This window comes from Falco punctatus (genome assembly GCF_963210335.1).
Source record: "Falco punctatus genome assembly, chromosome: Z".
NCBI lineage: Eukaryota > Metazoa > Chordata > Aves > Falconiformes > Falconidae > Falco > Falco punctatus.
The window spans coordinates 41,945,356-41,971,821 of record NC_137586.1 but is presented as its reverse complement, the minus strand read 5'-3'; the positions used below and the strand labels follow the sequence as shown (position 1 = coordinate 41,971,821).

At 40.8% G+C, this 26,466-nt stretch overlaps 2 protein-coding genes and 1 long non-coding RNA gene across 5 annotated transcripts in view; 1 reads left to right on the top strand and 2 right to left on the bottom strand.

Moving 5' to 3' along the window:
- The window catches only part of LOC308056778 (transducin-like enhancer protein 4), a 97,024-nt gene extending 96,087 nt beyond the window's left edge, over positions 1 to 937 (bottom strand). For 2 of the 3 annotated variants that reach the window (XM_080372610.1, XM_080372612.1), the window contains exon 1: positions 14 to 937. In XM_080372610.1, coding sequence (XP_080228736.1) covers positions 14 to 58 — 45 coding nt within the window. In that variant the 5' untranslated portion in view covers positions 59 to 937. The remainder of the gene's footprint in view (positions 1 to 13) is intronic. The other variant, XM_080372611.1, reaches the window with a different exon arrangement.
- A 212-nt stretch (positions 938 to 1,149) lies between these two features.
- Positions 1,150 to 16,975, top strand: LOC308056780. Its single transcript, XR_013924971.1, has 2 exons — positions 1,150 to 8,390; positions 16,558 to 16,975. It is a non-coding gene; the product is annotated as an uncharacterized lncRNA (long non-coding RNA).
- Positions 4,781 to 26,466, bottom strand: part of LOC308056779 (uncharacterized protein) — a 42,303-nt gene continuing 20,617 nt past the window's right edge. Inside the window, exon 3 of the mRNA XM_080372616.1 lies at positions 4,781 to 25,532. Coding sequence (XP_080228742.1) covers positions 25,504 to 25,532 — 29 coding nt within the window. The 3' untranslated portion in view covers positions 4,781 to 25,503. The remainder of the gene's footprint in view (positions 25,533 to 26,466) is intronic.

The following is a 26,466-nucleotide window of genomic DNA, read 5'->3' as shown; positions in this document are numbered from 1 at the left end:
CGCCGCCACTCACCGGGTGCCGGGTCTGCGGGTACATCTTGCTCAGGTCGCGGATCATCCACACCGCTTCGGGGGGCGCTGGCGGCCGGAGCGGCGGGGATCAGGGCTGCAGGCGCGGCGGCAGCGACGGTGGGCAGGGACGCCCCGGCCCCGCCGCCCCGGGGCTAGCGGGGTACCGCCGGCAGCAGCGAGGCGCGGCGGCGACGTCCGCGGCGCGCGGGGGCCGCTGCCACATCCCCCGGGGGCGGTCAGCGGGCGGCGCCGACCGGCTCTCCCGAGCGCCGGCGCTCCGCGGGCTCCGGCGGGCTGCGACCCCCGTGCGGCGGCGGGCGAGGAGGAGGCGGAGGAGGGCGGGGAAAGCCCCTTCGCCGGCGCCGGTGCGCGCTCCGCCAGAGATCCCCGCCGGCAGTTTTCTCCCCTTCTGCAAAACTTTTACTGCTGCCGCGGCTCTCCCGGCGCCGAGCGGAGCGGGGCGCCCCGGCGGGGAGGCGGCTGGGGCGGGCGGGCGGACGGCTGCCCTGCGGGGCGCTGCCGCCGCGGAGGTGCGGTGCGATGCCCTTTTGTGTGGTGGGGCCGGTCCTCGCTCCTACCGACCGGACCGCATCTCCTCCGCCAGCGCTGCGCGCTGTTTGTTCTTTTTGGTTGTTCTGGGTTGTTTTGGCTTTTTTTTAATTAGAAAAAAAATCAAAAAGAGAGCGCGGAAGATGAAGGAGCAGACGCGGTCCGGGCTGATTTATTTACGTCTTTTTGTTTTCTTTTTTTCCCCTCCTCGCCTTTCGAAACTCTGGGAAGTGGCGGCGGCAGCGGCGGCGCCGCGCGGAGCAAAACGGCGCCCCGCGCCCGGCTCGGCTCTGCGACTCGACTCGACTCGGCTCGGCCCTGCCCGGCCCGGCCCAGCCCTGCCCTGCCCAGCCCAGCCTGGCCCGCCGCCGCCGCCGCCGCTCCTCCGCGCCGCTCCCACAGCACGCTCTGGCGAGGTGACTCCTTTGACCAAATTTAGCGGCGGCTTGTCGTTAGCATTCTGATACATATTCACGGCAGCCGGAAGGCCGCCGCCCGCGGGGCACCCTGGGAGCCGCAGTCCTGCCGGCGCCCCCGCTCCCCGCCCTGCCCGCACACCGCCGCGCCCGGGACTTCTCCTCCCGTCGGGCGCCGCGGCACCGCCCCCCTCCCGCGCGCCCCTCCGCCGCTCCGCCCATGAAGGGCGTCGCCGGCGACCAATCGGCGGCGGCCGCACATTAATCGCCGTTCTGTATTAATGCCCATCATTTCGCCGCTGACAAATGGGCAGACGGGTTCGGGGAGGAAGGGTGGGGGGATGGGCCCGGGCTCGGCCCCCACGTGGGAGCCTGACGCCACGCGGGCCCGCAGCCAATCAGGCGGCTCCTGCCTGCCTCTTCGCTCCCGTTTGCCCGCCGCCCGAGGTGGAGCCTCGAGATCGCTGGCGTTCCGCGGCGCCGGCGTTCGAACAGGGGAAACATTTGTTCAGCCGTCAATCAAAGTAACGTGGGACGGTGTCGGCTGTCGCTGCCGCCGCCGCTGCTCCCGCCACCTCCTCCGCGCGGGGCGGTGGCGCGGGGGGAGCGGGGGGCGGTGGGGGGCGCCCGCCCCCGCCTCGCGCCCCGCCCGCGGCCACCACCGGCCGCCCGCGCCGCCAGGGACGCGCGCTAACTAGGGGGCAACGTCGCCTTAAAGAGACAGGCGCGGCGTGCCGACATCCCCGCGGGCCGCCGCCTCCAGGACCGCGGCCCCCGGCTCGCCGCGGGGCCGGTCGGCAGGAGCGGCGCCGCTGGCGGCGGCAGGCGGGCGAGCGTTCCCCGCGTTGCCTGCCGTGGCGTCCCGGAGAGCGACCGGCGGGCCGGGCGGGCGCCCTCCTGTCCTCGCCTCGCCTTCCCGGGCTGCGCGGGGCGGCGCAGGCCGCCCTCCTCTCGCAGCTGCCCGGTGCAGAGCGCGTACACCCGCAGGGCGCCGCGGCGGTGGAGCGGGGGCGGGTGCCGGCGGGGCAGCCCCCGCGGTTTGGTGTCTCCCGCGCCCGGAGCGTGGGCCCCGCGGCGCGGCCGGGGCAGGCGGAGCGGTACCGCCTGACGGCGGCTGAGCGCGACGTGATCTAAGGCTTCCCCACACACGCTGGCTTTGCTTGAGGGCCTCGATCTTTTCTGTGGGAAGGGGTCGCAGTGGGAGGGCGCTGGCTGGGGTAAGGCTTGAAGCCTTGACCTTCAAGTGGGGATACCCGGTGAAGGTACGTTGACGTTGGACGGGGAGCTTCCTGCCGGCGGCAGGCGGGAGGAGGGCGGCAGGGCTGCAGGGACCCGGTGTCTGAAGGTGCCATAAACACGCCTGGAAACTACCCGTGGAATGGAAGGTAACACAGCTCCCTCTCACAAGCAGCTGGGCTGCTGCGGCCGCCGTGGCTTCGGTGGCCTGCAGACTGCACAGTGTCCCCGCAGGCTAGCGGGTCGCATGCTTCCTGCACTGCTGCCACTGGCAAGCCGTAACATGAACGCCTGATTTCCACCAAAACAAACCCCAAAACAATCTTGCACCTAGTGGTGCTGTGTCCTAAAAGACCCCGGAACAGTTTTTCTGCCGAGCCCCACTGCAGACAGTGCCACGCAGTGACACACACGTGAGGGATAGGCTCCGACTGGGGTTTTTGTCCTCTCTCCGCCTGTCATGCTTAGATTTGCCTTCAAGCAGTTTGTATTCCTGATGAGCTGCAGTTTAAACCTGCATGTAAAATAGATGCAATTTAGTACCGTCATTTTTGATGCTTGTATTCCAGGTCTGTAGTCTCCAAACTTGCACTCAGCAATTAATGCCCTAGCAATGGCTGCTAAATTACACATACTTTGATTTTTTGGTCACAGATTCTCTTCACAGCCCACAGATCTCTCTCTGGCTAAGGCCTGCTGAGTGCCTCGAGGCCTTGATAGGATATGCCACCCAGGTTTTTGCCACCAATGCTTTGCCTTGTTTAGGTGACCTCCAAGGACTGGTCCAGCAGTCAGGAGCTCAGGACTTTGAAGCAGAGTAGCCGTAGTGCTGGTGTGGGTGGTAATGGCATCCATCTTCCTCCGCTGCCTAGGGCTCGGAGGTGCGGGATGGAAATCCATCTTTCTGAAGTAAAAAATTACAGATTTCTGTAAACAAAATCTGCTTCCTGCATGTTGAGTGCTATAACTGGTAGTATCTGGAGCAGTCTGTGGGAATGATTCTCAATACTTTTGAAGCATTTTTTTTGCCTAAAATGGCAAGTGGAAAATGGACCAAAACATGTCTTTATCACCTGGTTTTATACCACAGAAAATGTCTGTGGGTTAGGTATTGCAATAGTCAGCCTTCAGCCTACTTGCATACTTCGTTTCTACTGAAATTTTCATCTTTACCAAGTTTATAATCAGTGTTCCAGTGGGATTTAGACTTCTAAATATTGTTTGAAGATTTGGAGATAAAACACCTGCCTAATTACAAAAACCTTGCTTCTCATGTGTCTAAATATTCCAGCACCAAAAATGCTTCTAAAAGATTGGTCATGAGCAGCCTTCACTAGGCAGCGGAGCACATCCAATTCATCTGAAATTGAGGATGTTCACCATGTGCTAGGATCAAGTCTTGATATTCAGAAGTATGGCTGCCAAATCTGCAAATGCTTAAATGCCTGTCACCCAAGTACTTGAAAGCTGTGCAAGAACAGAACAGCTCTGCAGAGCCACAAGCATCCCCAGAAACATGATGGGTGAGCTCAGCATATTTTACCATCAAATCCACAACCTGGAAGAGCACGAGTCCAGTTATAAAATAAAAACTATATCTGAAGAAATTGAATTCTGAAAATAACAGCAGGATTTGTTGTTCGTTGTTGCCCTGCATCGCTTTGGCATGAGGTACAGAGCTCCAAACAGAAAGGTGTTCAACATCTTAGAAGGCAAAGGTGTATAGCTTTTTCATCAAAGTAGTCCCTCTTCTTTTGGAGGGCAATTTACCAGCAATGTTCATCAAAGCTTCATCACAGTTTACTCTTGCTTGATCATGAGTCTTCAGTGAATTTGTGTGGCTAGAAGTAGGGTGGAGTTTTGTTTGCTAAGCTTTAGCGAGGTATGTATCTATCTGTATATTTAACTCTTTATGTAACATCACTGTGTATTTTTGCACAGCTTTGCAGCATTCTGGCAAGATCCGTGAAACACAGAAGTTTTAAGAGAAAGTGAGCTATAACTTTCCACTTTTAAATGATGTGAATTGTGATCAGAATGTCAATGTCACTCTATTTTCCTATCTTTTGTCACTTCTGACACAGCCATGATTTAAATATAGGCTGTTTTGTATTTAAAGTTCCTTGTTTTTTCCTCCTTTTATGAAAAATCTTTTATGGTAGGTTATATAACATGTACTATTACCTAGCAAGTGGAGGAGGTAGCTTTTAAATGTTTTACACATCTTGCTAAAGATTTCTCATAAGTGAATCGACTGCATGAAATATTTAGGCAGTTTTATATGCACAGTAAGTGCGCTGAGTTTTGACTGGTGTAGAAAAACCCTTATGAAATATCACAGAAGAGCCAGAGGATGCACATTGTTTTTCTGCTGTTATCAAGAAAAGCAACTGGTTATTTCAGTTCTATTAATTCAAAATTAGTCTGCTTTTGTTTACATTCCAAATCTAAGGTCTGAAATGGACAGAACAATGTGTGCTTATACATATATAGATTTTACAGGATATGTGAAAAAGAAACTATTTTCCAGCTAAGATTTTTCTAACCCACTTTCAGACTCTGGTGATTTTTATTTTATTTTATTTTAATAGTTGAGTGGTAACCTTAACACAGAAGATTTATCAGTTCCAGAGGACCTTCAATAAAGGGTCCAATCCTGAGGCCATTTTTTTGTAATCCCACAGATTTCATGTCTGGGACGACTGTAGCTGAAGACTACCAGAGTTGTGTCTAGCACTGCAACTTATTATGGTTTATTTTGGGACCAAGTTACTAGGTCACCATACTTTGTCAGCTGTATACTCACAGACATGTATACACTTTCAAAAAAATAAAGTGATAAACTGAAAAATCAATCAGTTCAAAAATGCCTTACAGTAAATCTTACATCAGTACACATATTTAAGTTTGTAACAAGTACGCTTCTTTAAAAAAATAAACTTACTGATGTTTTCAGTTGAATAGGCATCAAGTTCTCTCTGGTTGAAACTTTTAGTTATGGTGTTCAGCCAGGTTTTACTGGTAGAAGAATGTAACAGCATGACACACAGTTTATGTTCTTGTGTTTTACAGGTGCTATCAAGTGACCCTGTCTCAGTACATCTTAAAAACACTCCCTACCTACAACATTTTAAATTAGTCATTACTGACCTTAGGGATATGTTGTAACTAGTAAGCACATTAAGAGAATTTATGATACTATGTATAATACAGTGATTTATGTGTCAAAGGAAGAGTTTTGCATATTCCAAACTATTTTTCAATGAAGTCTTTACATTCTTCTTTAACATTGCCAAATTTAGTTCTTTTATAGCTGGTGGTGTTTTGGCTTCATGGTCTTTGTTCCTGCCTGATCCTTTACTTGCAAAGTTCTTACAATGACACAACTCCACTTATAAGAAACTCACTTGGGATATGGCAGGAAACCTCTGGTAAAGTCTGAAGAAGGGTTTTGTTTCTGAAGCAAGAATAACCATTTAAGGCCTGTCATATACTGGAAACTGGATTTGCAAACTTACTAAGCAGAGCATAATGGCTTAGGCAGATATTTGAAATTAGGCAGATATTTGAAATTAAAGTCATTTTTCCTAGGCAATGCTCCCTTTCTTATTAAAATCCATGAACTAGCAGTACTAGCAGTAAGGAGTATCTTTTTTTTTTTTTTTTTTTCTCCCCATGGCAAATTCTTTAGAAGAAAACATAACTCCCTCAGAGAAGTCTTGTAAACTTCTGTGCTGTCATGAAGTTGACTTTATGCCTTTTTATCACGTTTGGGATGTAAGTGCTGCATAGTCGCCCCTCAATTGCTGTGAGGTAGTGACTCTAGTCTTGAGGCTCACCTGCAACGTTTGCTGAATGGATGTAGCTATGAGTCTGTTTATCCCACATTTTGTGTCAATATTCTTCTAACTTGCAATAAACGCAAAATGAGTGCAATACAGCTTGAATTGACAAAGCTGGACCTGAACAAAGTGTTTTCGCACAATTATACCTTATAGTCACATTGTAGCTAGATAACAAGTTGTACCCCTGGCAAGAATACAGTATTTCTCAGTGCACTTTTAATCTCAGTAATTTAAAGTCCACCAGTTTGTTTGCAGCATTGGATCCAAAACTTTCTTAGCTTCCAAAAAATTAATTGGATGATTTCACAAGAAGATATATGGGCGCTGGTGTAAGTGCTGAAAGCCAGAGTTGTAACGAGGAAGAAGTCACACACTCACATGACACAGCCTCCTTTGTGTTCACCCCCAGTATAAGAAAAACAAGGATTTTCCTTTCAGGAGTCATGACTGTATGAAAACACACAGCCTACCATTTTACCCTGCCTTTCAACTTCTCTAACCAGGTTTCAGTGCTTACTGCAATGTTAGCAGTCTGCTAGCAATATTAGAAGATAAGGAGAATGGATTTAGCATGCCTTCTTGCTACCCAAGATGCAGTCCCTTCCCCTGAAGGTAAAGAAAGTTCTCCCAGCCCTTGCAACACCATTAATTAAAGTCACTATTTAGCCTCTAGCATGTATTAATTACTGAATAAATCCAGTTCTTTAAGTTAAGTCTTTGACTGAAGATTTCTTAGGTGCAATAAATACTATGCCACATCTTTTAAAACTTCAGCTTTTCAAAAGTAAGTATTAATTTGAAAAGTGGATTTTTGTACATAATTTTGATAAGAGAGGAAGAATCATTCTTTGAAAATTAACGTCAAATTATTTTTATTTTGTCATGCAAGAAAACTAAATTTAATTTTACAAGTTCAAAGTGCATGAAGTGGGATGAGGAAAGCTGTAATGAAGGGTAAGAGAACAAAAAAATAAAAATAATTTTAAATTAATGTAAATTAATAAAAAATAAACATGTATCTTTAGTTGAATGTTCTTTATATTGACCCTATTAACATTTCTGTACTCGTTAGCATGTCTGTAAGCTGAGCATCACAAAAACATTTTCCAGGGCGATAACTCAAAGAATATTTTAACCTTATTTTCAGAGTGTTAGTAAGATTTTGAACTTCTCTTTTCCATATCATGTATTGCAAATTTCCTGTTTGTTCTGAAAGGGTAAACACACCATTTATTTTTTGATCTTCAATTACATGTTGAGGTTGACTTGCATGCTGTCATTGTACTGCAGACTCAGCCAGCACAAGGAACTGGGAGTTTAGATGCTGCGTATTGTGAAACAGTTTTATTTTCTTTACACCTTCCTTAGGAGCACTATTCATGAGTAAGATGTACACACCTCTTTAAGTAGCTGTAGAACTATATAAAAAGATTAATGTGTTCAGTGGAAACTGATTTTAACAAATAGCTTCTATACACATATATTCTTCTAAAACAATGGAAAACTTTTAATTTGATGGCACTGTGTTTTCATCTGATGAACAACCAATGTTGTTCTCTAAATACATGTTGCCTTCCTAAGAAATGGGAAGAGTAAGTCCTCTCTGGTTATTATTCAGGTTGGAAGTAGTCTAAATTATGTGTTAAAAGTAAATTTATTAGTTGAAATGTAAACTTTCTGCTGTCTTGCAGGAGTCCAGGCAGTTTTGAACTTTTAGTGTATTTCAGCATTGGAACTTTCAAACAGTAAATGGTTTTTGAGAACTACTGAATGCATTCTGCTTCTATCTCTGTGTTTAATGGATTAACGTACAGTGACCCTATGTATGGAAATGGACACGGACATAACCGTGGCATCAGCAACCCTTTCTTCAGAAAATGGTCAACAATAGGCTTTTGTGGATTATATGCATATTTTGAGGCGATGTGAAATATACTGCCAAGTCATCATATTATGTCAAAACACCATGTGAGGTTACCTCTCTGTTATCCCTGTTCACATGGGTCTGTAGAGCTGACAGTGCATGGTCTCCTAGCATGAATCACATCATCATGTTGCAGCCTTGCCTTTCTTGTCCTTGACGCATTTTTCTTTCCTGTCCCCAATACCAGGGAGGAGCCCAATGGGGAGTCCAGAGTATCTTCTATGAGGTGGAGAGCTGCCATCAGTCTCCTGGAGTAGAGGAAAACGGATTCTGGAAGTGGCAAGACTCTGTCCTGTGTTCTAAGTATTGTTTATAGTAGGGGTCACAGTCTAGTCTCCATGAAAGCTGAATGCAAACAGTGCAGTTCTCTTCACTGGGTGATGGCAAATGGACCTTCACAGTCCACAGGTAAAGAAAGGAGAGGAAATGGTTGTTATTTGAAGGACTTTTTCTATCTCTGTAACTGGGTATACATGGAGTAAGCCTCACTCCAGGTATCAGCCTGTCCTTTATCCCACGCTGGCCTCAAAGGTAAATGATGATGTTTTGTTCCTGATAAGTAAATCTTTTGATGAGGCAATCTCATGAACTTCTGTAAAGTTTACTTATGGAAACATTGAATGAGGATTTACTCCCTAATTGCTTGTAGCTCAAGTGACTCCATCGGTTTTAATGACACTGCTTTAGTGCTTTAGATGAACACTGGTGTAAAAGAGAGAAGGGGTACACAACCCACAGGGTCAAACTGATTGGGAAATAAACTTGAGGGGCAATCAAATCACTTGTTTTATGAACAACCTGTAAGACGGATTGGGTTGAACTCGATGTGAGGTGACTGAAAATAAAACGGAGTAGTTTGCTAAACAATTTTTTTTTCTTTTTCCTTTTTCTTTTTTCTTCTCTTAAGTATTGTAATGGTGCCTACCATAACAGAGTCCCTATCAGAAAAAGGAGGGATAGAAGCTGAAGATAGTAAATGAATAGTACTCTTTAACAACAGTCAGTCGCTTCCTGCAATCAAAACCATGCCAGCATGTGGCCTGTTCAAATAAAAATTACTGGACCAGAGCCAAACACGAAAAAGTAATTGATAATGTGGTTTTTCAGAACCCACCTATCCATCAAATGTGTCACTCCTCCATAATACTTTATTGCCCCTTCTGAAGAAAGATCTTTAAAATTCATTGTGTGCACTTAAAAACAAAGTATCCTTGTCCTGGTTTATAATGATTCTCCTTTAGTTTGGGTTTGTTTTGTTATTTAATTACATTCTCTTCTATCATGCATTTTTGTACAGATAGTTTCTGGAAAATTCTGCCGCTCTTAAACAAAGAATCTTTTGTGCTGTATCAGCTTGCATTTTCCTTGGTTTGTGTTGTGCTGGTGTCTTTTCACTGACTTCAGCACTGGAGCATTGTAGTCATAGCCTCACTAAGTAGACTGTAACAAACAGATTCATTGGCCCTTTCTCTGTGCTGCATGTTATTAACTGATCTGTGGGAAATGCTCTTTACATTGTTAAGGCATATGCGCTAATACAAACAATAAATTAACCTTAACTGGAGGAAGCTTTGAGGCTTCTAATACAGTAACCTAGCAGACACCAGACTTTATAAAAGCTTTATACCTACCAAATTTCATAGACATCTTTGTTAAAATGTACTGTACCTATTTTCTACACCAAGCTTTTACTATTACATTTACCAAACAGATATTATGAATAATGCTCTGTAATTTCTTAATACAATATAGCAAAGGAGAGATAAATACTAGATTCAATCAATTGAATTGATAAATTTCTTCTTCCCCATAGTTAAAGAACAACAGTGAACACAGTTGTGGGAAGACTATTACTCTGAATTAGAGGGCAGTGTTCACATCTATTATACGAGTTTTATAGGGGCTGCTAATGATAACCCTCAAATTACAGACTAAATCCAGTTAAGAGGTCAAGTACTGTGGTGCTAATTAATTCATAAAGATGTGCTTTGGATTCTAATGTTTAGGCTGCTTTTTCATATTACAGTGTTAGAGTTCACAAGTTGTGCACTGAGAAGAATGTAGGTACTTGTGACAATGCAGAAGTAACAGCATCTTGAGCAGGCAGAGATGAGGATGTACGTGCATTTCTGATAATGGAGAAGAACTAGGCACATACTTAACATAGAGAGACCTCCCAGCCCCCTCAAATGAAATGTGCACGGTCGCTGGCACCAGAAGGGAGGAGTTTGTACTCACACACTGTCTCTAACCCATCCTTTTACATTAGGGAACTCCTTAGCTATAAATTCATACTATGTTTCTAAATGAAAAAGAAGTGCATGCACCTCCCTGGCAAATAAAGGCCTGAAGAGAATAAAAAAGAATTTCACAGCTCCTCCATCTAAGACTGATTAGCTTAAATGCAATTACCCCTGCCCAAAATCCGATTTGTCAAACAGGGTGTCTAGATCTTTGAATCAGATACCAAAGCAAAGTAGGGAGCAAACAAATGGATATTAGAAGCCTGTTACCAGCTCCACTACTCACTGCCTGGCTTTTGACAATTTTCAGTTTTGCAAGGAAATATGATAAGTCTTGCTGTAATTGCTATTCATACAGGGAATCTGTAAACTATTTATTGTATTTCAAGCAGAGATTCCCAGGTTAGTACATGTAAATCCAGGAACCCCTGCAAAATTAAGCAATTCATGTGCCCCTTGACTTTTACAAAATTGCAGGGGTTTCCTTGACGTCAGTACTTTTTCTAGTCTCACCCTAACAACAAATCTGACAGTGTCTGAGAAGCAGTCCCAAGAAGCTCTGATCTAATAGTTGTAACAGAAACAATAAAATGCTTTAAGCATTTGCTTAACTTCAAGCCCATGAGTTGTGCAATTAATTCAGTAGAGCTAATCTCCAGATTAAAATGAATCTCATGCCTAAATGTCTTGCTGGATCGATTGATACCAGATTGGTAGGTTTATGATTTAGGTATCTTTAAAACTTGCTGAGATCAGATCTCCTGATTTAAGAATTTGTGGTCCAGCTGAAAGTGGTGTTGGGCTTAGATTTCTATGACAGTTTGGGGCAGGAGATCTCTCAGTATTCACAGGTACTTTATCTTGTCTAAACATTGACTAATTTCTGTTTAGTTATCTAAATTTTCTAAATGCTACTGTGTATGACTCATAGTCTTGTAGCTCATATTTAGTCATTTTATTTCTCTCAACAGAAGGCTAAAACCTATAGTGCTATAAACCATAATGCCCCAGGCAACTGCAATAAGACTACTGCAGTTTACATATTTGAAGATATGGCTCCTGCTCGATACTACTTGTTTTGATGTTACCATTTGTAGTACAACATGTAAGTAATGCATGTAGAAATATACACTGCATCTTCCACTTATAGAGCAGTCTCAATTAATTGAAAGGAGCCTATTGCAGGTAATAGGCACTACTGAACAGTGCACATTGTCTTGCAGTATCAGGCTTGTAATCTGTATTTTAAAGCTGAAAAATGAGGCTTTTACTTTAAAGTAGGTATTTTGGGGCTTATCTCCGTAAAAACAAATCTCTGCATAGCTGTAAGATTCCAGGGTGCAATTTAAACCAACATAAGGTAATAAGTAGCAAAAAGTGGGGTTTTTAGGTAAAAACAATCCTCTGGTGTTTTACCCAGCACCATTCCAAGCAGTGGTCTGAAATTTACTGTCAGGTCAATATTCAAAAGATGAGTGATTCATTTGCACTACGGGTTGCTTTGTTTCCTATTGAATAGGTAAAGGTGTAGAACACTGAACACCTGTGATACAGGAATATCTGTACTGGAAAAGTGCTGCTTTTTTAATTACCACATTAAAATATTGAACACTCAGTACGCTGTAGGCAATTTCTACTTCTTTCTGATTAGCTTATGGGAATACATTATTTACATTTGATATGACAATTTAGTTTTTAAGAAATGTGCAGTATGGCAACAATGAATAAAAATCTGTTTCAGTCTTTTGGGATAAAGGGTTTTATTATTATCCTAAACAATAGAATGTCAGTTAAAAACATAATAGATTTTTTCCAATAGTTATCTCATTTGAATGTTTTGATTTATCAAAGCATTTAATGTTTACTTAAAAAACACGTTTCTGCTCCCCAGAGAAGTTCATAATTCACTCAGTAAAGATTGAGCATCAGAAAAAATGTATTCAAATAATGGAGTAAAATTCAGGAGACTGTTCTGGGTTTGCTTTGGTAGATATGCAGGTTATTGAACATTAGTGATATGCATTTTATGCATGTTACACATTTCCTTTTATGGTCATCTGAACAATGTACTTTCTTTTATTCAAAGTATAGCATTCAAAAATACTGCTGCTGTGTATTGTAATAGTAAAATCTTAGATATTTCAACTAAAGAGAGGAATTACAACTCTGAAAGACCATAATTCTTTTCACCAGTGAAACTACATGTGACTAAATTGGAGTTAGGGTGTTTTCTTAATAGTTAATTTGATAAAATCCAGGTAATTTATGTATGACTTAAGCTTTGGCTGACTGGAAAATGGCATTGTTCATTAATGAATAGCAAACCTACACAACAGCTTAGAACAGGAACTGAAGAATTCTCTACCTGTATGAAATTACAGAGGGAATTTAGAGAGCTAAAATGCAATTATTAGAACTGGAACATAGCCAAGATCCTTGGGTTAACTTCCCTGTTCTTATTAGAAGCTACATATTAGATCCTATTTCTTGTCTATCTTTGCTGTACATTTGATGTTTTTTCTTAGAAAAATCTGATTTTTTTAATTTTTTTTTTGCCCCATTAAAGTGAATTCCAGTTTTAGCGGCTGGACAGAAGTGTTTCAAAACTTGTGGGTATGCTTGGTCTTCAGCAGTTAAGTAACCTGTATTTAAACAGTGGTGCCAGTTTAAAAATGGTATCACTGAGAAGTTTCCAGGGCTCTGGTAGAGAGGCTGAAAAGAGTAGATATGGTCAGGACTTACATAGTTTTATATTGCCTGTAAAAACATAGCATGAAGTCCTCAGCCAGTCAGGTCTTTGGTAAAACTCTCACTGACCTTGGTGAAGGGAAGGTTTCAGCATGACTCCGTCAGTGCTTTCCATTTTATCACCAATCTTGTAGTACTTGGTATTTTTATTATATACTTAGCTCTGAGTGTTGGTTGTCACGAAACTCTCAACTTCATTTTTAAAAGGTCTGTGCTAGGGCCAAATCTACAAAATAGTGTTGGCCCCAGAGTCAACTAAATGGTTTGGTGCCCTGTGAAGATGTGTTTGTGGATTTTGATTTTAGATAACCACACCTTGCACCTTGCTTCCCCATTAGTCTCTAAGTCCATGCTTGCAATTAGCTGAGCACTTACACACCTAAAGCAGGAGGTGCTTCAGGTCCGTATGTTGTTCTGGTCATTGTATACACTCTCTGTCTGCTTGTAGTTTTGCCCTAGATGCACCAAGCCATATCTCTGTAATGGCAGATCTAGACGAGCTGACATTCATTCTCCACCTAAACTTGGAAGTTTCTAAAGTAACTGGACCTGTAAATTACCAAGAGAAGCAATATTTAGGATATTTTGGGCATTTCCCACTAGATTTTTTTTTAGACAGCTTTTTCATACTGGCTATTGTGAACATTGTCATGGCCAAAACACATCTCTACTTGTAGGCACAGAAACAGCCACCTTACCAAGCCAGAACTAGAAATATAAGGGAACACAGTACAAATTCAGCTCTGGTAGTGCTTCAGATGAGTCGAGTACTGTTACAGTTAGGGATTGGTGTGAACTCAGCATCTCAGACTCATGCTCCCTTCCTCTAACCCTCTTCATGTGCTAGAGACTATTAAACAGATCCAGAGCTGTGCATCTACTAAGGTGTCTGCATTTTTTTTATGGATTAACCTTTGATTCTCTAGTTGCAGAGAAGAAGTTTGCACACAACCTTTTGTGCATTTAAAAAAAGGCCAAAAAAATCCTCATTATATTTTATGCAAGTAGATAACTTTTTGGGCCCAAGTCATGAACTTTTTGGGCCCAAGTCATGATTTTTCAGTGCTCAGCTTGCAACATATGGAAGATATATGTCTCTATGACACTGTTTCTTCTCTCTGAGCAGAAGATAGACATGTTCCAGTGCAAACACACTATAATGAATATCATCACCAGCAAGCATCCCTAAAAAGTTTTCCATCTTAGTACAAAATATCCTGGGAGATTTGATGGGGTCAGGAGAAAGTTGGTACAATATGTCTTGGGGCTGTATGGTTATTACATCAAACTCTACTTTTGGCATTTGTGGACACTAGAAGATGTTGCATCATTTACTGTAAGTCCATTAAAAAATGAAAGTTCCTTCATTTTGATGCACTGTTTTGTAGCCCAGCCCAGTAGTAGAAAAGCACAAGTCTATATAATAATGTGTACCTCTAGCCACTAATGAAAACCCAGAATCTGTACGGGAATTACATTACAGGCTCAGTTCACTAGCCAAAATTAGTTGCTTCCATTTAATCCAGTTATGTATATATGTATTTTTCTCCACTAATCACTAGACCGCTAATTCTGAATGTTTCTGTGATAGCTGAGAGTATCTCCCTGGAGTGCAATCAGGTTCCTACCACTGATATGCATATCTGAAAGGTCATGAAGTTTTTAGCTTTCCTGTAGTAAATAGTTCAGTTTTAATTGATACACATCTTAGCCATAAGAACACTCGAGTTTTCTTGTTTAAAGAACAGACAAAAATGAAGGACTGAAAACTAAAGAAAAATAGAAGCACAGATTTCTTTATACCTTATTTGAGTGAATGTGTATGGTTCTTTGATCGTATCAAAAGAAAACTGTTGATGACATGTGCTGAAAAATAAAACAACATAACATATGGCTGAAAGCATATCAGCATAGTACTTCTGTTTTTACACCAATTTCTACTGATTTTTTGTGAAGCACATTTACTAATATTTTACAAAATATATTGCACTGTTCATATTTTTGCTATTTGCAGTTATGACAGCTTTGGAAAGAACTAATTCTTTTAACTAGCCTACTGTTGTCACACAATTTTTTAAAGAACTTCTTTGACACTGACCTGCTTGCTGGGTTAATTGCAGAAAGTACTAATTACAAACCAACATTTATAAACTACAACGTATGAGTTTTAAACAAGGTGTATATCCTATACCATATTCCTAGGAATGGCTGACTACAAAAGTACAAGATAATTCAGACACAGTGTTATTCCTTTCTGTGCAATCTTTAGAAAACTTTATGTGATAAACACCATATGATAAGCTGGGGTGGTTCACGCTTTGATGCTGGAGGTACTAATTCCTATGGAAGTGAGAAGAAGTAGACTGTTAACAGTCACTGTGGTTAAGCACATCTTTGCCCATGCAAGTTGAAAGACATAGTAGGAATCTCCAAACTCTGTGTGATGGTAGTCTGATCTGTGACTCTTTGAAAGGCTATAGGTTTTTTCACTTCTATATTGTTCTCCCTAGTCCAAAGAGCTTAACAAATAGTAAAGTGCAGGGTGAAAACCACAAACATTCCATACTAACAGGCACTTTTTAGAATCCATCACCACACCAGCAGAATCTCAAACACATGTAGCTTTTAACAAGAGAAGCAAGTTTAGGTGATGTTAATTTGGCTTTACTGTTAACTTTAAACAAACTTATCTAGTATTAGTCTTTTATACACTTAAGCAGAAGTGTTGATCTAAAGAAATTGTACATAATTATCTGCATTTAAATTCTTATTAGCAGTAATATTTATTATTATGAATTATATTCCATAGAAGCACTCTTACAGATTTCAGTCTTGAATTTTGGAATCAGTCTAAGTTTTTAACAAGTAAATCTAAGTTTATTTCCTCAAAAGATCTTAAAACATGGACGAGTGGTGTTGTTGCTATTTGCCTAGCAGGGAACCAGCAGTAGCCAAATGGAATGACCTGCTTGTGGCAACATGGGGAGCTAATGGCATAGCCTAGAAAAGAAATGGAGCATGCCAAAGATCCATATCCTGTCCTGTGGACTCTGCTGCCTTTCATTGTTATATTTTCCATCTGTGCAAACTAATTTTTTTTCTGATTGTTGGGTTAAGTAGTATTCAGGTGTTATTAAAGAAGCAAGGAGATTAAAAAGAGGGAGAGTTTAAATTTCGTAATGCTTGTTCTTGAAGGCTGTATATGGAGGAAACACATCTATTTCATAGTCTGCATTTTAAAAAGCCACTATACAGTGACAGCTTGTACCTTTGTGCAATGCAAGAAAACTAATAATTGAAAACCTCTGAAGGGCTCATGTCATGTTTTTAATGTATTCCTTTTCAGTGTTCTGAGTAGAAGTTTTGTTGTTGCTATGGGTAGGGGATAGATTGAACTGATTACATACTGTGTTATAAATAAGTGTATTTTGTTCCCTGAGAAATGATTCTTCCTTCAGTAATAGGAAAAATAAACAAAGGAAAAAGGGTACATTTAAGGTTGCTGTCAAGTCTTAGCTCTTCCTAGATTTTCAGATTTCTGTTCTCAGCTGCAACATTCTATCTATATAATATTTTTCTTTTAGTTTTAAATCCAGGTTTAAGAAGAGACTTCTCCGAGTTAACCTTCAGCTCTACAACTGCTGGATAAGCCCTTTGTCTGCCGCAACTGCAAGGAAAGGTGGGAAAAATGTGGCTTGAATCTACATTTGCACTGGCAGGAGCCATATTGGGTTTGGCATAAACTGGAGCCATCTAAAACTCTTCCATCATTTCTGACTACCTGAGACTGTGGGATCATTCATAACTGCAGGTCAGGTATAATAGGCCATGCTCTGGAAAGATACTTTAACAAATGGGGAATCCTCAGCAAGCCAGCTAGATTAGTTTTCCAGATGGTTTGTACCATTTAAACAGAGGCAAAAAATGTCACACTCCAGGTGTGACAGCAGGATTTTCAGAAATGCACGGTTCTGCTTTGAATAAACTTGCTTGGGGAACAAATAGTATTGCAGTACCTCTCTGGAGTTCAGCTCATGCTGCAAACCATGAGCAAACTAATCCAGTTCATGCCTTTAACCAGTTGAAAATCACATTGCTGCAGCTACACTGCCATTGAGATCAGAGTTAATTTAAATCCAGCTTAACCTCGTTGACCCAAATTGCAGTCACATCTTGTACTACAGTGTGGACTCAGCACTGGTCATGTGACATCCCCTGTCTTTCAAATTTTTTTTTTGCTAGGCCACTCCCATCTCTTCAGTTGAAGTGAGTAATTGATCTTGTTATCTATTCTGCCACTAAGAGATGCATCACAACTCACATGGTGGCTGGTAATGCCCATATCAATTTGTGTGACCACTTTACAGTTAAATCTTAGCTGCAGTCATCACTGATTATCAGGGGAATTTCTTGGTATCTTTCTCTTATTCAGAATTTGCAGCCTTCCTTGCTACATAAACAGCTTGTTCATGTTGCCAGTAATGATAATAAGTAAGAGAAAGTTGAATTTTTATAGCCCCATTATCACAGTGTGCTTTTAAAGGTGCACAGCACCTCGGGAAAACAAAACAAAACCAAACCAAACCAGGAAAAACATGGAGGGATATTTTAAATCTATAATTTCTCCGCTGAAATACAGCCACATATAGCACAAGACAAAATATGATAATGATTAGGCCACACAGAGCTGCATTACATGGCCATCCAGGAGAGAAAAGGAAGCAGAGAGCATCATCAGGCAAACCACAAGTCTGGGTAGACCTCCCAAGTTGCACTTTAGCCAATACCCAGTTGCAATTTAGCCGTGACACTGATGTTCACAAACATCTCCTTGGAAAGTACTGTATTTTAGTCACTATTTTAGTGACCACAAATGCATACGTGTTTTCTCTTAACTAAAGGGCAGTGCACCCAATTGGACAAAGAAACTGCATCACCAGCTATACCATTTCCTGCAGCATTTCAGTTTCTATGGATAGCTCCTTAAAGGGTTATGTATATCAAGGTGAAAAGTGGTAGTTGCATTGTTGCATTACAAAGAGGTAAACTTATGTATCTGACCTCATGTTAATGTGTTCCTGGGTGAAGATTCTTTGCTACACATTCGTCACATATACTCTCACATATACTCTGGTGATGCAAAATACATCCAGTTTGGGCATAAAAGGTAAAGAAAGATTGTTCAATATTCACAGGGAGCATGAAGCTAAATACTTGTTTTTCAATCATTTAGGCATTTCCTTCATAGTATTTTCCTCAGTGGATCTTATGTGGCATTAATATGATGCATTCTCTGCCTGTGGTTTCCCTTTTTTGAATGTTATGTGTTTTCTTTTGTGCACTGCCAAAATTGCCTCATTCTAATGCAGGATCATACTTCGCTTCCTCACTTGCCCGTTTGTCCACTTTGGGCTAATGTTAGTAAACATTCCTTAAAGACAATCGCTTTTAATCTTGTCATAGATGCCTGTGTTGTGAGGGTGAAAATTAGTTATTAGCTTAGCTTTTCATCCATGCATAATAAGATGTTAAAATCAGAGATGTTTGCTTAGGGCCATGAGAAGCATCCTGCTCTGAGCTTACAAGTGCTGAATTTATAAAATGCAACATATTTAAAATAAACAAGCAGAAGGCAAATGCCAGTTTAAAATGAGAAAAAATCTGTTTTGTGTGTATTAGTCTTTATGTAAGGAGTTTAAGGCATCTTCTTGACTGCACCAAAGGAAGAAAAATATGCTCAGTCTTTGCTGATTCTTATCCCTCCCCCCACCCTTTTTATAATAGCTGATCAATGCAAAAAAACTATGCCATGCTCTTCTTACAGTGAGGACTTTCCTCCTGAATGGGTTTGTCATCAGCTTGGTCCTTGCAGCATTAAGCATCCTCAGTCTTCATGCTGCACCTTATCAAACTAAGCCCTGGGAACAAACAATACCAAGACAAAGTCAGCCTGGGAAAAAAAAAAAAAAACAAACCACAAATGAAACCTGTCCCTTGCAAAATAGTGACAAGGCCTCTCTTTGCACTTGTGTTGCAAGGTAAAGCTGGTGTAATTTAGAGAACATACAACCTAAAGGGCCCCCTCTTCCTTCTGCGATGGAGCACCTGTGTGCAGGATGGGGAGGCAGGAGCTCTCTCTGCAAATACCCACAGAGCTGTGACAACCTCCCACGTTCCTTCACTGTTATCCACTGTAGTTCAATCAGCCAGAGCAAAGGATATAGAGTAGGTGATAGTTCCCTTGGGAATGTCTGCGTTAGAATCATGATATTTGGCAATGAAAGCAATCAGTGAATTCAGGTACTTTCAGGAAGACTTCTCAGTGTTCTCTTTTGTAGTCCTGAGTACATGCATAATAAAAATGGCTACTGAAAAAAACACAGGTAGGCTCTAAATGCATGTATAATATAAAATGCAGAGTTGTACACCAGTCTGCTGGATGACAGGCTTGAGTATTTGGATTGCCTACCAAGTGTTGATGAAAAGCCACACAGATTCTTAATTCAGAAACTCCAATTTTTCCTCTGTTCCTGTGTTCATTTTCTTTATCAGCAGGGGATGACTTACACTTTCAAAACTGATTAACATTTTAAAACTGTGGAAGCACTTTGTGTGGCATTTGAAATAATTTTAACCCTTTAGCTCTTTGCTGGAGCTCTTCTTGGTTTTTGTCTTTTCCCTTTTTTTTCTCTTAGGAATACAGGTGGTGCCAGCACGTCAGCACTTCCAGAAAGTAAGTATTTTGCACTACGTGGAAGGCACTGGAGACATCAGTTACATTAACTAAATTTTGGCAGTACAAACAAGTGGAGGTTTACCAGCTTTCACCTTGTTGCCTAACCTATTCACATGGGTGAAGGAAACAGCCTTCCCCTAAGGCTTTGAGAAACCCAGTAGTTTCCTTAATCCTTTCCACATCCTGTTTGTCCTCAGCATAATATCTCTGATATGGCTGTTTAAAGTCAACAGGACTTACCCTTTTCAGCACATTTTCCCCTCAATCTCTATTTTCTGTTATGTCATCACTCACATGCTTGAACCCATTGAAGTACAGGCAAAGCAGGGACTCACTACCCAAAGGTCCATCTTCCAACTGTGCTTAGCTTTGCTCTCAGGCTGCCAAAGCCCATTCTAAAGCATGACTGAGGAATACTATTCACTTAAAAAGAAATACAGTACTTGAAGGCATTTTTCCATATCCACAGGCAAATGTGTAGCTGCAACGTACATAGGATCATTTACAGCCAAGGAAAACTGTTAAGCGATGCCTACAGACTTGTCTTTCATCCACTCACAAGTGCTGCCACCTGTGAATTAAAAAGGTCACTGTTCAAATCCAGTAATTGGGTTTATAACATGACTAAAGATATGTAGAAAGGATCTAATTCCAGTGTTGCTTGAGCAAGGACAATCCCCACTGACCTTGGTGGGACTTGCATTTGAGGACTCCTTTTGTCTCATGACTCCAAACATGAATGAGGACATTACTCACCAGCTGCTGTTCTGCAGTGCTGTAAATATGAATTTATTTTGCTTCTTACTGTTTTTCAGCACACATTAAGTCCAGTAACAGGAAAGTTTTCCTACTCTTTTATAGGTAAGAATAAAGGACCAAAACTGCATTTCAGTTTTTCTGTAAGATAGTGTGATAAAAAGCTGGGCACAGGTCTCTTTTCTAGCTTATCAGTTTTAAGAATTCAGAAAAGTTATGCATGGTCCGGTAGTCAAGGACAGGAAAGGAGAAAGGACAAGAAAGGCACATTATGTCTGCATCTGAAGATGAAGTATCCATTTCCCAACCTACATGTCTTTTAACCTTTCCCTCTTTCACTTTCCAGCTCTGCTTTAGCTGACCCTCACACCCCAATGCCCATATTTTCCCTCAGGATTCCTTGCTTTGGAGATTCCTGCTAGCCCTGTACCTGCATGAATTGATGGGAATGTTGGTTTTAGTATGTACTTTTGTAACTTGTTTGGTAATGACCTGCCACCATTCTTCAGCATATATTAACCAAAAGATACAGTAAACGTAAATTCTTTATAGTCACGTGGAAAGAACAAAGAAAAATGGAAAATGCAAAACTCATGGGAGAACTGATCAGGGATGTACTTAGTATTCTCAAAATTCACATATACTTTCTGGAAATGTAATTATTTTGACAATTAGTTTTAAAAAGAAAACTCTTTTGGCTTTACTCTTTTTCCCTGTAAGTATATACAGCACATTACATTTCAATCAGTTTATCTTTGTTTCATTAAATAAGAGCCAGCAGGAATGAGAAGTAGAAAATAATGCTTGTAGCATTGGAAAAGCTAGTGCTTAAAAATCTTCCAAAATATGAAAACCTTAAGCATTTCTCAAAATACTAACTACTTACTATTTTGTCTGATAACTAGTATTCTGAAATATTAGTAGCTTTGCTAAAATTAGTAGCTTTTTTGGACATCTGATTAACAGGTGCAAGCAGCAATTTTTCAGCTTTGTAGGCAGGTAATTTACAGCTTATTGCAGGGGAAATAGAACAGGAGGAAAGAAAAGCAGGAATGTTTCATCTACATTTCTTCCGTCTCTCTTTGAAAAGTTTCATGTTAATATTCAGGAACAATTTCCCTTTTCTAATGTTCTTCCAGTAGTCATATTTTAGTTAATTATCTTGGTTGTCCATTGTAAATAAAAAGTAAGAAATTGCCCGGTTCCCTTTGATCATGGTTCTGTTCTTTCCCCCAATGGAAATCACACATGGAGATTTTTCTTTTCCTTTCCTTCAGAGGTGAAAAGTGTTCCTCATTAGGAAAAGCAGATGCATGCTATCACAGAGGGTTGAGGGTTATAGTTCCTTTCAAGCAGTTTCCTTTCTCTCCGGGTTTAATTCCCAAGCATTGTCAGTGTTCTGAGTGTCCACGCATACAGAATACAGTGTCATTGGAAGCTCAAGGCAAACAATATGTAAGAATAAGAAACCATATTAAAAGCATAAAAGCTAATGAGGATGTAGTGCAAATACTCCTCATAATCATTGCCCAGCTGACTTCCTCAGCGGAGTTAGACTGAAGTAGTTACATCAGGAAAACTAGGAACCCTACAGGTGGATGCCAGTATTCTCCCTTCATCACTGCATGAAATAATCAGGAAGAGAAATGCAAAAATCAACAAGAATTCTTCCTACACCTTTTTGATAATTCTAATTTAATTGAAAGAAGGTATGAACCCATATTCTTTTTCATGCTTATTCATATTTTGAAAGTTGGTTCTAAAGTACTTTTTCTCTTCAAATTAAACACTTTTCCTGGGGACATACATATCAATTACCTTGTAAGTCTACAAAAGCCAACAGTACAAATATTGCAGACATTCAATAAACACAGGGCTGAAACAATATGCTGCAATTACTTGTCATACAAGATCTCGAAACAAGGGAAGAGTTATACTCTATTCAGAAAACATTGTCTCAAAGTTTGCATATATCCCCTTTTTTTTTTCCTTGTGAAGTTTTAAAGTTACATACACACATACACTTTCTTGGAGCCTTATGAAACTGAAATGTCAAGTGAGAGTTGCTTTATATCATGTTCTGTCAATCAAAGTAAGCAAGGCTTTATGCATCTGTTGCTAGTATATTGGCACTTTTTGAAGAGTGTTTCGGAGGGAGCGAGAATAAATAAAGATCCTTCAGGCACTTTCTCATTTATGGATGAGGTATCAAAGCAGTCTGAAACTTCATTTTCAGCCTGATACCCTGAAGATTGTTGGCTGATAATTCTGGATGGAACAGCTTATCTGGGAGGATTAGGGAGAACATGGGCTTCCTATTACTGTTGGCTTCAGCCTATTCAGCTGGGCAGACTCTGTCACACATTATCTGTGCCTTTACATATGTCACTAATCTTATCTATATCTTTTCAGCTCCTTCTGTTGGAGCTGTGGTTTCCTGGACCTAAACCTCCCATTTCTTCATTACACCAGCTGTATAGGCATTAGCCTTCTCTAACAGCCTTTCTGCTCTGTGTCATTCAGTAATGGCTAGTAATGCAAAGGTATGAGAAGGTAATGGTAGTGCTTTATCTCAGATCTTACAGGCCTCACATCAATATATTAAATATATACCTCCCTTCCCTCCAGCATCCTCCATCCTCCCCCCACCATTTTTGACCAAATCCGCTTAAAAAAATAAAATCACCTCAACAATAGAGTATCTCTGCAATCATTAAAAATAACAGAAGCAGGTGATTTGGGGGCAGGTATATATGCTGGAAGGGTCAAAGTAGTTTGTGACAAGCAGAAAAAAAAACATCAGCACCAAAACTAATCTGCAACTTCTGCCATTCTCTCCTGGATTGCTCATTGGTGTTACACATTTATTGGTGTTGGTCACTAGGGCAAAGTAGCTCAGAAGGAAGATTAAACCCTCTCAGAGTCCCTGCCGTTTTTAAATTTTAGAGGAAAGCCCCTTCCCCACATCTACTCCCACATACTTCCCTAGCTCCAGCTGGCTCCCTGCCCGCCGAGCTAAGCTGTATCCTTTCTTTCCCATTCTGTCTTTGCCTCTAAGCCTTCCTGCCACACTGCCACCCTGGTGTCTTCTTTCCTTCTTTTTCTGTTCTTATATTCTGCCATTTCTTCACCTCATTCAGCCATTTTCAACTTACCTCATTCCCTGTTGCTGTCATAAAAATCACAATAAAAGTTTTTGAAAGTGAAGGAAATGGAAACAATAAGACACCACTTTGCCCTTTTATCTTCTCTCTAACTCTTTTACATTGTTAGATCTTTTGGGCAGGAGTCACTCTTGTGTCTTTTCGTTGTGCCTTGTACAATATTCATCAGAAGAAAAAAGAAAAAATATCACTCAGTTCTTATCTTAATGGCTTTTTTTGGGTACCACCAGAGTGCTAACTAGAAAAACGTGTCACATTTCTAACTCATAACTCACTCAGTGGTACTATCTGGCACTTTATTTGCAACTAGTAATTCAGCCAGTTCTAGATATGATTAATTTTAAATACAATTTAAATAAAATCAAAGTAGGGAAATTTTTCTTTCTGTTTTTACTGCCGTCATGTCTTGTTTTACTTTAAATTGCCAAGTTATTAGGGATCTGTATCTTGTCTGTTCTTTCAAGGTTGAAACAATAAGCTTTATCTGAACCTGACAAACATAATTTCTCTCCTTCATAAATGAATGACTTGAATGTCATGGTTTCCCCACCCCACAACCACAAGCCCAGTCAGGGCCATGTCATTTAACACAGACCCATTTTTTATTCTACGACAAGCAGAAGCAACAAGAAGTGTAGCCTGTATCCAAAAGTTATACAAATGCTGCTGAATTATATAGGCAAGACAGCCACAAAGAGTTGTGTTTGCTCCAGCAGTGCTGGCAACTGCAGGAAATAATGTTTTGCAGCAACAGAAGATTTCCTCGACTACTTGCAGTCTTTCAGAGATTTGGAAAAACTTCTCATTGCGAACCCTGCAACTGTTGCTGTTTTTCAGCACACACAGGACATTCATGGTCACTCAAGGACATAAAGAAGAACTTAGTTTCAGATGCTTCCAGGGAAATTGTTTTCACTCTTCTAATCTGGTTGATTTTTTTCTTCTCTAGGCTCTTGTACATGGTCTTTTTCAACAAGCACTGGGATGAACTGAGCATTTGGTATAGAGTTCACTTTGGCCATGGAGCTTGGCCAGCATGCAGGTCACCAACTGAAAAGTATAGACTTAAAGAGGGCAAGGCTAATTCTCAACACTAGAGCAGAATCCAATGTTTCATCAGGTGCACCTGAACCCCTTTATGATACATACAGTATGAAGAGACATATAAAGAACCTCTTAAATACTTAATTTATAGTCAGCCCTTGTCTGAGTATGTGTCATTTATGAAAGGATAATACGTGGCATGTGGACTCATCATTAGCCCAAGGTAACAGAGGTTATGACTTCTAATTCTGTTCTCAGCCCTGCTACAGAGTTACTACATGACCTTGCACAAATCACTTAACCTTTATGTGACTAATTTTATCCATCTATAAAATCGGGATAATAAAATCTTTAGCTACACACAGCAGGATGATGAGAATTAATTAATGCTGTAAGACTTCCTCAAAAAGAAGGCCTAATTCCACTTGTATTCACTTTCTGGCTCTGTGTCTTGAGCAGTTACTTCTAGCTAGGCAAAATTAGTGTAAAAAGCTACCATCTGGATTTGTTAACATTGTTCATATTGACTACTCTTAGATATGGAGCTCACAAAAAACACTACAAAAATCAACCCGAAAGAAAGCTCAAGTGATTCTTTATTAATATAAGTTGTATATCCACGTGCACAGAGTACAATCAACAGAATTTCATAGTGGGGGCTCTGAGTCAACATATGTAAAAATAGACATCTGATTAAAATTGCCTCTCTGTGTTACTGAAGCTGCAAGCACAAATCAGGTGGCCATATGCCCACATGCATATGGGAGAAAGAACGTGCATTGTTCATGTGTTTCTTCAACTTCTGATTTTTAATATTTGACCCTAAAACTTCACTTCTTCCAGCTTGTGAGGCAATATTCTAAAATAAAAACAATATAATTTTCATTAGAAAACTCAAGTTGGAAGTGCATATCATATCAGCTACTAATATATTGGAATTTTATGGGAGAAAAGCTAACTAATATCTATGTCTAATAGTTGGAATAAGGGAGGAATGGCAGACCATTTACAGTGGGCAGTCCATATAGGTCCTACCTAATCCAATTTGCATTCCTATATGTTGAGTCATAAAGAAACCCCTATATGGTATAGAACAACCAGTCTTCAGTATCCTAATCTGTTTTTTTACCAAAAGTATGCATAGGTTTCTGTGCAAAACAATCACTTTATATCTTTCTACCACTAAGGCAGAATTTTCAAGTTACTGTGATTATTGCAAACTACATGTGGTTAACAGAGCATTCACACTCAAACCAGATCAGTCCCAAGTTATAAAACTGGCAAGAAGGCAAAAAGCCCCAGTCTTGGCTGTGTGTATCAGGAATACAATTGCCTTATCCTAAACTAGCAGCAAACCATTAATGGTTTAAAGCAAAAGATTAATGGTTCAAGATCATGTCTGGTGTAACTTGAGGTGCTCCATGGCAGGCCCTAACTCAAGTGCCCTTTCAAATTAACCTCAGAAGATTTTCCATCATAGAGAAAACATAATTCTTTATGCAATGGGAGTGATTAACTTCGAACCTTCAAAGTCAAGATGACTGGAAGGTGTGTGTGTGTGGAAGGATTTTTTAATGACCAAGACGTTTTAAAACTGATACATCGGTGAGAAAACAAATACAATAAATGTGTGTCTCTTCTTATTTTGCTGTCACAAAGTGTTCCAGTATATTTTGCTTTAAAAACATTTTCTCTTCTAAATGATCAAAGCAGCATGTGATCCAATCAGGTTAAACAACTGCAACAAGCCAGAACAACACAAATACACATTGAATGTCCTGTTTACTGAAGGT